This window comes from Mobula birostris, chromosome 8 (assembly GCF_030028105.1).
Source record: "Mobula birostris isolate sMobBir1 chromosome 8, sMobBir1.hap1, whole genome shotgun sequence".
NCBI classification, from domain to species: Eukaryota; Metazoa; Chordata; class Chondrichthyes; order Myliobatiformes; family Myliobatidae; genus Mobula; species Mobula birostris.
In genome coordinates, this window is record NC_092377.1 from 22289626 (window position 1) to 22302162 (window position 12537).

At 39.8% G+C, this 12537-nt stretch overlaps 1 protein-coding gene across 1 annotated transcript in view; it reads right to left on the reverse strand.

Annotated features, from left to right (window-relative positions):
* Positions 1-234: 234 nt before the first annotated feature.
* Positions 235-12537, reverse strand: part of slc30a6 (solute carrier family 30 member 6) — a 166652-nt gene continuing 154349 nt past the window's right edge. The window contains exon 15 of the mRNA XM_072264893.1: positions 235-3313. Within this exon, the coding sequence (XP_072120994.1) occupies positions 2804-3313 (510 nt within the window). The 3' untranslated portion in view covers positions 235-2803. The remainder of the gene's footprint in view (positions 3314-12537) is intronic.

Here is a 12537-nt window from a genome sequence, read left to right on the forward strand (position 1 = left end):
AGGAAATGAATTTTCAGAGAAAACTTACATATAATATAAAAACATAATCAGTAAAATGGATGTATGAACAGGAACAGGGCTCCTAAAGTGAATATGGGGCCAATGGAGAATAAGGCTGGTGAATAAATACCTATGGGCTCACTTTCAAAGACTTTACAATTCATGTCCTTGATATTATTTATTTATTTATTATTGTTTTTCCTTTTTGTATTTACAGTTTGTCTTTTGCACATTGGCTGTCTGCCTTTGTGTTGTTTTTTTTTTAATTGATTCTTTGTATTTATCATGAATGCCCAAAAGAAAATATGATGATATATATGCAATTTGATAATACATTTACTTTGAACTTTGATTAGAGAAATCTAAAATGCAGATTATTTCAATGGAGACGTCCTGTGAAGGAGGGATCTTGGTGATCTTGTGCAAGAATTACAAAAAGCTAGAAGGTCCAAAATGTAGTTAAAGCAAACAATAATTTGTCATTTGTTCCAAAGCTATTGAAGTTTAAAAATGTGGTTTTGTTAACAGTTGAACGGGGTGGTGGTGAAGCCTCACTTGGAATATTGCACAGAGTTTGGTCCCTCCAGCTACAAAAACCATGGCAATACTGAAGGCAAGATTAGAGACAACTCCTATGATGACAGGATTGTCCAACCAAGACAGACTAGATAGCTTTGGCCTATATTCCTGAGCGTTTCGAAGAATAAAGGGTGACCTTATTCAAACATAAAAGACATTAAGGGGACTGAATCACAGAAGGTTGGTTTGCAGGTGCAGCAGGCTATCAAGAAGGCAAATGGATATGTTGTCCTTCATTGCTAGAGGGATCGAATTTAAGAGCAGGGAGGTTATGCTGCAACTGTACAGGGTACTGGTGAGGCTGCACCTGGAGTACTGCATGTAGTTCTGGTCCCCTGACTTGAGGAAGGATATAGTGGCTTTGGAGGCAGTGCAGAGGAGGTTGGTTCCAGAGATGAGGGCGTTAGACTATGAGGAGAGATTGAGTCGCTTAGGAGTGTACTCAACTGGAAGTCAGAAGAATGAGATGAGATCTTATAGAAACATATAAAATTATGAAATTAAGATAGAGGCAGGAAAATTGTTTACACTAGTACGTGAGACTAGATCTAGGGGACATAGCCTCAAGATTCGGGGGAGTAGATTTAGGTCGGAGATGAGGAGGAACTGCTTTTCCCAGAGTGGTGAATTTGTGGAATTGTCTGTCCAATGAAGCAGTGGAGGCTACATCAGTAAATATATTTAAATCAAAGTTGGATAGATTTTTGTATAGTAGGGGAATAGAGGGTTATGGGGAAAAGGCAGGTTGGTGGAGATGAGTCCATGGCCAGATCAGCCATGATCTTATTGAATGGTGGAGCAGGCTCAACAGGCCAGATGGCCTATTCTTGCTCCTATTTCTTATGTTCTTAACAGAGTAGCGGTTGGGATGTTGTCACAAGTGGTAGTCCTGAACTTAAATGTAGCATCTTAGTATATTTATTCCACGTACACTTGAAAAAGATACATGTTAGACAGATTATTTTAATGGAGTGCCAAGTTCATAACTACACTAATTTACTAATACCACAGCAGTTTGCTATTTTGGTTCCCACTTTATTGGTCAATATAACTGTTATGTAAAACAAAACAGATTATATTTAACATATTCACAACAGGTTGAATTTGCTTCTGTCATAGTTGATCCAGTTTTTTCCAAAAATCTGGTTTATGTATATTGATGCCAAATATATCAAACCTATATCCATAGTACAAAATACAGAACATATTTATAGACACATTTTAGTATTTTAAATAAAGTATCTCCACCTTTTCTTGAAAATCTCTGAACAAAAGTATCAACTGTACAGTTCATTTCTCATAACACATAAGTTAGACTTTTATCGAAGGTGATATTTACAGTGACAACCCGCTCTACAATGAATTCATCCACATATCATAATCAGACATGACAAATCATAGCTGAATACCTGAAGGATTACCAAACATAATGCATGGATACCCTGGTTTCAGAAACAGCTAAACAGACTAGACTTCCCACAAAAAGTCTGTCTGCTTAAGCTAGTGGAAGACTGCAGTGTCTCCAAAATAACAGTTTTGAAGTTTCTTAACACTGATATCACTAATCATATCCTTTGCTTAATAAACAGGTTCACAGGATAAAAATGATTTTCCAAAAATGAATTGAGATTTAATAGCCATAGCCATGCTAAAGCTTTCATTGGTGACATCATGTCAATTTTGTAGCACTAGTTACAAATATTCTCTGTGAAATTCACTTGCAAGCAGGCAAACTAACAATCTGAACTGAACAACTGTAGTGTTTATAACCAGAGGCTTTGGGATCACTTGCTGAGGTCACCCAAAACATGAAATTATCCCAAAACTTTTCATTGAATGCCCTTCTGTACACTATTGCTCCCCACATTGGTATGATTTCCGATCTCAGCCAGACCACCAGATGGGCAACAGTAAAAGAGTTGTCAGTGCTCTGACCGCTTACTCAGCCTGATGGTCAGATATAAAGCTTATAAGCAGGTCCTCTGGCTGCCCAGCCAAAAACCATAAACTTAGCCAAATGTTTAGTTTGATTTTGAAAAGCACTTTGAGAAGGATATACGATTTAAGGAGCAGGCACATGAAATAAAACAAATTTGATGTAACGGGCCCAAAATACATTCTCCACAGTTAAAATATTTTATTCAGTTGCCCTTTTTAAGAGGAATCAGCATGTAGAAATCTGTTGAAATATGCCTTCACATAATGTAGGACTACGCTATGTCAATTATCTGAACTGGTTGACATGTCCTTGAGTACCTGTTGTGTATTTGTTTGGAATGTTAATCAATGTAGATCTGAATCCCTGAGTCATTCCAGTTCCTGGCCTTCCCATGCCGTGGTTAAATGCACTTCCATATGCAGCAACTCCATAGTTGAGACCTAACCCATAAGGTCGAGTTGATGGAGCTGTTGGAAGGATAACTGGGTTGATGTTCTTGCCCGGTGTGTTGAAGGAGAATTCAGGAGGGGGGCTGGTCGGTTTTGCTGGTGTTGAGGTGATAGGGTTTATGTCTTCCAGGGGCTTTACAGCTGAAACTGGTGCAATATTAGTACTGTCCAGTGGGTTCAATATGTTGCTTGGGATTGATGCTGTAACTAACGATGGCCTAACCCAATCATCCTTAAAAATCTGGACTGTTAAGGTTTTAACAAGTGCGGATAGGCGATTGGTCACGTGCGCCAACACCAACTGTTCGTTTGCATCTCTCCTAATCCGTACATGTACAGAGCCAACCTGTAGAGAGAAAAGCAAAAAAATCTTTTACCACGATATGACATAATAACATAGAACTTAATTGTATGCAATGTAACCCATATTACAAATCAATAATGAAAGGAAATTCTGAAAAATAAAATCCATGTATTGTAAACCAAAGTTTTCAGCAAATGATAGAATTTAAAATTCAGTCTGAAGGTGAGAAACTTGGGTCAAAAGTTCATCGCCTAAACTCGCAATGGTACAAAAACAGAGTTGGTTAAAGTGTACTGGGAGAATAGATAAAAGGGTGAGTTGCTGGCCAACTATGGTAGATTTTTAAGAGACATCTTTGCTAAGACTTAAGTATATAGCAGTGAGTAAAAAAGAATGCATGATCTGTGACTAGCATAGGAATTTAAAGATGGCATTAGATTGAAACGAAAGATGGAATTCTATTTTAAAAATAATCTTTATTTAATTTATTTATTTAGAGATACAGAGAGGAATAAACCTTTCTGGCCCTTCAAACCACATCGTCCAGCACTCCCCGATTTAATCCTAGCTTAATGATTGGACAAATTACAATGACCAATTAACCTACTAACTGGTATATCTTTGGACTATGGGAGGAAACCAGAAGATCTGGAGAAAACCCATATATTCCACAGGGAGGACGTACAGACTCCTTACAAGTGACATTGGGATTGAACTCCGAACTCTGACACCCTGAGCTGTAAAAGCGTTGCCAACTGCTATGCGACCATAATGCAGTATATTTTTCATTTGTACATTGAAATACAGAGTGAAATGCATTGAACAACACAGTCCATGAAGTGCTGGGGCAGGGCGCAAGTATCATTAGCATGCCCACAACTTACTAACCCTAACCTATACGTCCTTCGAAGGTGCGAAGAAACTGGAGCACCCTGACGAAACCCACACAGTCTTGGGGAAAATCTACAAACTTCTTACAGATACCGATGCAAAATCTCCCTGGAATCTGGAAAGGTGACAGTGGATTGTAAAACTACAAATTTAATGTCCCCTTCAAGAAATGAGGGAGACAAAGAGCAGGAACCTATAGGCCAGTTAGCCAACCATCTGTCATTGGGACATGGTGGAATTCATTATTAAGTAGCTAATAGCATACCCTAATATAATCAAGCAGAGTCAACATGGATTTATGAAAAGGATATACTATCAATCTACTTATCTGAAATTCTATGAGGATGTAATGAATGGGATGAATAAAGGGGAATCTGTACATGTAGAATATTTGGACTTCCAGAAAGAATTCTATCAGGTGCAACATAATAGGTGACTACACAGAACTTGAGCACAGAGGGATGAGGACAAATACTACTATAGATAGGAGAGAAGTTAGTCAAAGGGAACTGGGATAAATATGTCATTTTTAGACTGATAATCATTAACTTGTGGAGCGTAACAGTGATCAGTGCTGGGACGTCACGATTTACAGTCTGTTGTAACTTACAGCCCAAGGTGCTGCTGATGTAAAGACAGGTGGGTTAGCAAGCTGGGGGCTGAGGACACAAAGAGCTCGCAGGGGATTCAGATTGGTGAGAAGAGATGAATGAAACAGCTGGCTGGCAGGTACAAGTCATCACTTGGTAGATTAATGGAAAGTTGGTTTATATTACAAGGAGCAGGTTAAGTTTGGATGCAAATTTACAGGGTGCTTGTGAGACCATACTGGAGTATTGCTAACAATTTTGACTCCCAAAATGAAGGAAAGATATAACTGCACTGAAGGCAGTGCAGAGAAAATTCAAAAGATGGTGAAACCTTGTAATTTTTTACCACAGAACAACTGGCAATGGACTCATTGAATATATTCAAGGTGGAAAATAATACACACTTAAGCTATAGTGGGGAAAGTGGGAAAAGGAAATTTTAGTTTAAGATCGAATGGGGCACAATCTTACTGAATGTTGGTTAAACTCAAGGAGCCTACTGTGTCTATTCCTGCTCCAGTTTCTTAGGAAAGTGAAAGGTTTCAGATGGAATACTTCAAAGGAAGTTTACTATGCTGGTCCCCTTGATTAAAATTTAGTAACGAAAATTTAGTTGATACTTGTGCAAATCACGAAATGGTACAAACTATTGCCAATATATTGAAGAAGGATGGACGAGGCCTGAGATTCTACAAGGAAAATAGGTACCTGTTTCCCTCTGCATATGGGAAATTAAGAATCCTTGACAATTAAATCTGCATGAGAAATGTGACTTAGTGGACAAAACAGTGGCAAAAATACAAGAGAGGAAAGGGTAAACTGAAGAGAGAACCTGACTCTCAAGCAAAAATCCTCAAACTGCACAATTTTAGCAGCTTAAACTTTTAGCTTGAGCTATGTTCCATTGTACCATTCTTCCACATATTTATCTTCATATATAGTCTATTTCACTGACAGAATACCTTCCATTTACAAAAAATAGGCACATTTAAATAGCATCTTTCATGGTCTCACAACATCTCAAGTTACTTTAATGATGATGTCTAGACAACTGGCTTCCTTTAAAAAAATGTGATGGTGAATGTAGATATATGCAGTAGTGAGAAATGGTATTCTATATATTTGGCGACAAGATTTTTTTTACCTGCTGGAGAATTGAACTAGGCACTTCATAAAATATCTAATCAAAAGGATTGACACCTTGACAATGCTGCACTACTTTAGTTCTTAGCAATGTCTAAAATGTATTTGGACAGGTACATTAATATTATTTTCAGAATTTCTATCTTGACAAATTGCTTTGAACCAGGAGGAGTACCCATATATATGAAAGCTCTGTAGAGTGATATTTAAGTGTTAATCACTATTGTGGTCAGTGACTTGGACGTTAATTGAAACTGACGACACCTTTCAAAATTGGACTCATTTCAAGTTTTAGTCTACAGATAAAATCATCCTGCTCAACAATCCTGAACCATCGAGCTTTCCATGACAGGCCATAGAAGAAAGCTCCAGCTGTTCAGCATAGAAGTCATTAGGAATGACCATTGTTTATACTATTGTAATCCTTAAATCCAGATCTTAGTGAAGCACATTAAATACTATAATCTGGAGCACTCACACATTACTTGATTGAATAAAAATTCTACAGAGATGCATTCTGCAATCAAGTTTCAGGCTTTTCAACTATCATATAAAAATGAATTAGATGTGACATGGCCAAAAGAAATTGTATGATCATCGAAGTGTGCCTGTTGGCCATTGTTAGAATTAGTATGTCACTTTTTGATTGGTTTGCCTTTATTTTTAAAACTGATGGGTCAAAACTGAGTCTAACAGTTCAGGACATCAAGAGTAAAACAAATGACGAAAGTAATCACTAATGCGGTGACCATACAAATAAGAAGTGTACGCTGGATGGGATATTTGAAGATTTAAAGGCAACAAGGATGAAGAGATGAATATTAGTTCTAAAATCCAATGCTCCATTCTGTCAAGTGAAGAAACTAAAAAGCATAGGTTTATGTTTCTGCTCCTATATGCAGTGACATTAAAGTAAACTTTAAAGTTTCTACATAAGAAGACTTAGCCAGTCTTCTACACTAATTGTTCTATTAGTGTAAAAGACTGGCAAATACAGTGGGATATAGATCAGTTCAGTATGGGGTGAGAAATGGTAGATGGATTTTAACCTGGCTAAATGTGAAGTGTTGAACGTTGGTAGCTCAATTGTAGAGACAGTACATTGAACTTAAGGGTCTTGCCTTTAACAGTGTTGATGAGCAGAGGGATTGTGTGGTCCGAGTTATAGGTCCCTGAAAGTGGCTACACAGGCTGATAGGGTGGTTATAAAGGCATGTAGCATGCTTGCCTTACTAGTTGAAGTACTGAGTTTAAAAGTCAGAAAGTTATGTTGCGGCTTTATAAAACTCTAGTTACGCAGTATCTGGAGTACTGCATACAATTCTGGTCGTCTTATTATAGGAAGGAGAGGGTTTGGAGAGGGTGCAGATGAGGTTTACCAGAATGCTGCCTGGATTAGAGGGCATATACTATAACGAGAGATTAGACAAACTTGTTTATTTTTCTCTGGAGCAGTGGGGGCTGAAGGAAGATCTGTTAGAGGTTTATAAGATTTATGAGAGGCATGGAGCAAGGAGACAGACAGTATCTTTTTCCCAAGGCAGAAATGTTTTCTATCAGAGGGTATGCATTTAAGGTGAGAGGGGGCAAGTTGAAAGGAGATGTGAGGGGCAAAATTTTGTTTTTACACAGACAGTAGTGGGTGCCTGGAGTGGTGGTAGAAGTGGATTAGGCTGAACTAGACTAGACTGAACTCCTGCCTCAGCAAGGACCTGGACCCATTGCAATTTGCCTATTGCCACAATGGGTCAACGGCAGACACAATCTCAATGGCTCTTCACAAGGTTTTAGATGACCTGGACAACACAAACACCTATGTCAGAATGCTGTTCATCGATTATAGCTCAGCATTTAATACCATCATTCCCACAATCCTGATTGAGAAGTTGCAGAACCTGGGCCTCCGTATCTCCCTCTGCAATTGGATCCTCAACTTCCTAACCAGAAGACCACAACCTGTGCGGATTGGTGATAACATATCCTCCTCGCTGACATTCAATACTGGCGCACCTCAGGGGTGTGTGCTTAACCCACTGCTCTACTCTCTAAATACACATGACTGTGTGGCTAGGCATTGATCGAATATCATCTATAAATTTGCTTACGATACAACCATTGTTGGTAGAGTCTCAGGTGGTGACGACAGGGCGTACAAGAGTGAGATATGCCAACTAGTGAAGTGGTGCTGCAGCAACAACCTGGCACTCAACGTCAGTAAGACAAAAGAACACATACCAATCCTCATAGAGGGATCAGAAGTGGAGAGAGTGAGCAGTTTCAAGTTCCTGGGTGTCAAGATCTCTGAGGATCTAATCTGTTCCCAACATATCGATGTAGTTATAAAGAAGATCCCGAGAAGCAGGATTTATGAGCATTTGGAGAGATATAATCTGATTAGGGATAGTCCACATGGCTTTGTCAAGGGCAGGTCATGCCTTACAGACCTGACTGAATTCTTTGAGGATGTAACAAAACACATTGATGAAGGTAGAGCAGTGGATTTCAGTAAGACATGTGATAAGGTTCCCCATGCAAGGCTCATTCAGAAAGTAATGAGGCATGGGATCCAAGGAGACCTTGCTTTGTGGATCCAGAACTGGCTTGACCACAGAAAGCGAAGGGTGGTTGTGGATGGTTCGTTTTCTGCATGGAGGATGGTAACAGTGATGTTCCGCAGGGATCTATTCTGATGACCTGGATGTGGAAATAGGTTAGTAAGTTTGCAGATGATACAAAAGTTGGGGGTGTTTGGATAGTCTGGAGTGTTGTCAGAGGCTACAGCGGGACATCGATAAGTGCAGAACTGGGCTGAGAAGTGGCAGATGGAATTCAACCTAAGTGTGAAGTGGTTCATTTCAGTACGTCAAGACAGAATATGGAGGATCAGTGAGATCTTGGAGTTCAGGTTCATAGGACACTCAAAGCTGCTGCACAGGTTGACATATCCCTCTTCCTAGGTGGATACAAATAACTCTAGAGATCTGTGCCCCCCTACTCACTTAGAGGGAGAGTCCTACTTGGGACAGCTCAAATAATTAGAGCATTAGATAATTAGAAAACCACGATGGTCTGTAGTGATCTCTTTGCATTTAATTAACCCACAAACTCTTAGCCCTATTCAACATGAATACTGCATTTGGTCTTGTTTCTTTGGGGGGCAACAGTTAGAAAGGGTGATATCAGATTCATCTCTTTCATCTCTTTTTAATTTCAATTACTTTAACTTCAAAAAGAAAAAAAGTGGATTCAATATTGGCTGTTTCCAACGTTGGCCAAATAAAATAAATAATAACCCCCCTCACTTCCTTTATGCAGTTTTTAAGTGGGATTTCAAAAGGGGACTTAAAAAATTTTTAACTACTGAATTTCCTCATATGTCTCATTTAAAACCCTTAGAAGAAATTATACTGAGTTACAAGAGTCATTTTACACATGGGAAGTTTTCATAAACAGCAAAAAGAAAATTATTCTGTAATTATTGAGCACTCTTCTGGAAGGAACCATTTTCACACAACACCAACTCTGTATTAAATGTTACTTACTCTCCTTCTCAGGAGATATCAGAATGTGTGATATCCTTAGATGCTGAGGAGGCCTTCGATCGGGTTGAATGGAATTATTTATTTAAAACCTTCAAAAAATTTAATTTTGGACCAGATTTTACTCAATGGATTAAATTACTTTACTTATCTCCTTCTGCTCGGGTTCTTACTAATTTTTCAAAATTCCAAACCAATTAAACTTCACCGCGGAACTAGACAAAGCTGTCCGTTGAGTGCTTTGCCTTTTGATCTAGCTTTAGAACCCCTTGCCGTTGCTTTTTGAGAATCTAATGATATCTGTCGTATTCTAAGGAGAGGTATCACCCATAAAATCTTGCTTTACGCTGATGATATATTGCTTTTTATCTCTAATGTTGAGACCTTGTTACCTTGGGTACTTTCCTTACTCTCCCGTTTTAGCCAGTTTTCAGGATATAAATTGAACCTAAGTAAGACTGAATTATTTCCTTTAAGTAATTTGGTATCAATTAATACTAATCTCCCTTTTAAAATTGTAAGGAATCAATTTACTTATTTGGGTGTAACAATCACTAAGAATTACAAACACCTGTTTAAAGAAAACTTTCTTACTTTATTGAACCATGTAAAAAAGATATTATTAAATTGGTCACCTCTTTCAATATCGTTGATTGGACAAATTAATTCTACTAAAATGAATATTCGACCTAAATTTATGTCTCTTTTTCAGGCTTTACACATTTTTATTCCTAAATCCTTTTTTGACTCTCTTGAATCTATTTTATCCTCCTATATATGGAAAAATAAACGTCCTTGTTTAAATAAAGTTCATCTTCAAAAACCTAAAAAGTCTGGAGGTTTAGCCTTACCTAATTTTAGGTTTTATTACTGGGCAGTTAATATATGATATCTTATGTTTTGGCTATATTATATTAATCGTGTAGACTGTCCAGTATGGGTTTCTTTAGAAGCTAACTCTGTTAATAAATTTTCTATTATTTCTCTTCTTGGATCCTCACTTCCTTTATTTGTAAGTAAACTAACTGATAATTTAATAGTTCAACATACTCTGGTGGAGAACAAGTTCCGGTTCAGCATCGCAGGCACGGCCATCCCAACCATCACAGAAAAGCCAGTCAAGAGCTTAGGCAAAGTTTTTGACAGCTCTTTAAGGGACACAAAATCCATTCAGGCAACCTGCACCGAGTTGGATGGCTGGCTGAAATCTGTGGACAAGTCTGGCCTACCTGGGAAGTTTAAAGCCTGGGTGTATCAGCATGGTATTCTTCCCAGAATCTATGAACGTCTATGCAGTTCAGATCTCGACAGTCGAAACCTTAGAGAAGACGGTTAGCAACCACCTCAGGAGATGGCTGGGGCTGCCAAAGAGCCTGAGCAGCATCGCACTCTATGGACACCACAACAAACTGCAACTGCCCTTCAAATCCTTGGAGGAAGATTCAAGGTAACAAGAGCTAGAGAAGTGCTACTGTATAGGGACTCAAGTGACCCGAAGGTGGCTAGAGCAGGGATCCAAGTAAGTACTGGCAGGAAGTGGAGGGCAGAGGAAGCTGTTCAGGAGGCAGAGGCGAGGCTGCGTCACAGTGGTCACACGAGGCCGAGCTGGGCTAGGATCCTTTCCAACTCCCCAAATGGACACCAGAGGGAAGGAAAGGTGTCGTCTAGTTCAGGAGGAGGTGACAGCGGTAGTGGAGGAGATGAGAGCCTGAAAGGCGGTGGGAATGAAGCAACAGGGAGCTTGGACAAGATGGGAGAATGCGGTTGAGAGGAAAGTGACCTGGGCTGATCTTTGGAAAGCCGAACCACACCGCATCCAATCTCTCATCCAGACAGTCTACGACGTGCTTACAAGCCCATCAAACCTACACACATAGGGCAAGGCAGAGTCATCTGTGTGTCCACTGTGCTCCAAGCGAGGAACCCTGGAGCACATCCTCAGCGGCTGCGCAAGGGCACTTGGTGAGGGACGGTACAGATGGAGGCATGATCAGGTCCTGGAGACCATCGCTGAAGCCGTCAGCGCAGGAGTTGAGTGGGCGAAGTGGTCCCGACCCTCCAAGCAGACCATTGCCTTTGTCAGAGCTGGGGAGCAGCCAATACCCGCCAAAAGAACATCTGCAGGCATTCTGACCTCTGCAAGGGACTGGCAGCTGTTGGTGGACCTCAAACGGCAGCTGAAGTTCCCCAACCACATCGCAGCCACCACTCTGCGACCAGACATTGTCCTAGTGTCTGAGTCTACTAAGCAAGTGGTGCTGCTGGAGCTGACAGTCCCATGGGAAGATAGCTTGGAAGAGGCCTTTGAAAGGAAGCTCTCCAAGTACGCAGGACTGGTCAGCAACTGTCAGCAGGCTGGATGGAGAGCGAGGTGTCTCCCAGTGGAGGTTGGTTGTAGGAGATTCGTAGCCCATTCTTTAGTTACAGCCTTTAGTATTTTGGGCATCGAGGGAGAGTGGAAGAGGAGAGCCATCCGCAGTACCACTGATGCGGCAGAGAGGGCCTCAAGATGGCTGTGGCTCAAAAGAGGGGAGTCATGGAGTCATAAGTAGCTAGCCATCTGGATACAAGCTGGGGTCTGATCAGCCTCGGCTGGGTCACCTGGAGGAGGTTGTACCATGTTGAAAGACCTGAAACACCCGATCATTCCAGGAACATCACTGAAGATGTGTCCAGAAGCATCAATAGATGTACGTACACTGAGGATCTGGATACAATTTAGAAAACATTTTGGTTTATTGAGATTTTCCCTTTCTAGTCCCATTTATTCTAATTTTTTTTAACCCCCCCATGACTGGTTTATTTTTTAAAGAATGGGACAAGTTGGGTATTAAATGTTTTGGGGATCTGTTTGTTGGAGGAAATCCTTTTTCATTTCAGCAATTGTCAGCTAAATATAGCTTACCCAAAACTCACTTTTTTAGATATCTACAAATCAGAGACTTTCTAAGATCTCAATTATGCACATTTCCTATAAGCTCAGGTAAGAACTTACTAGACGTAATTTTTAATTTGACACCTTTTCATAATGGTTCAAAATCTAATATTTATGATATGTTACTGGAGACGAGGAATGTTCCTTTAGACAAAATTAAGAATCTCT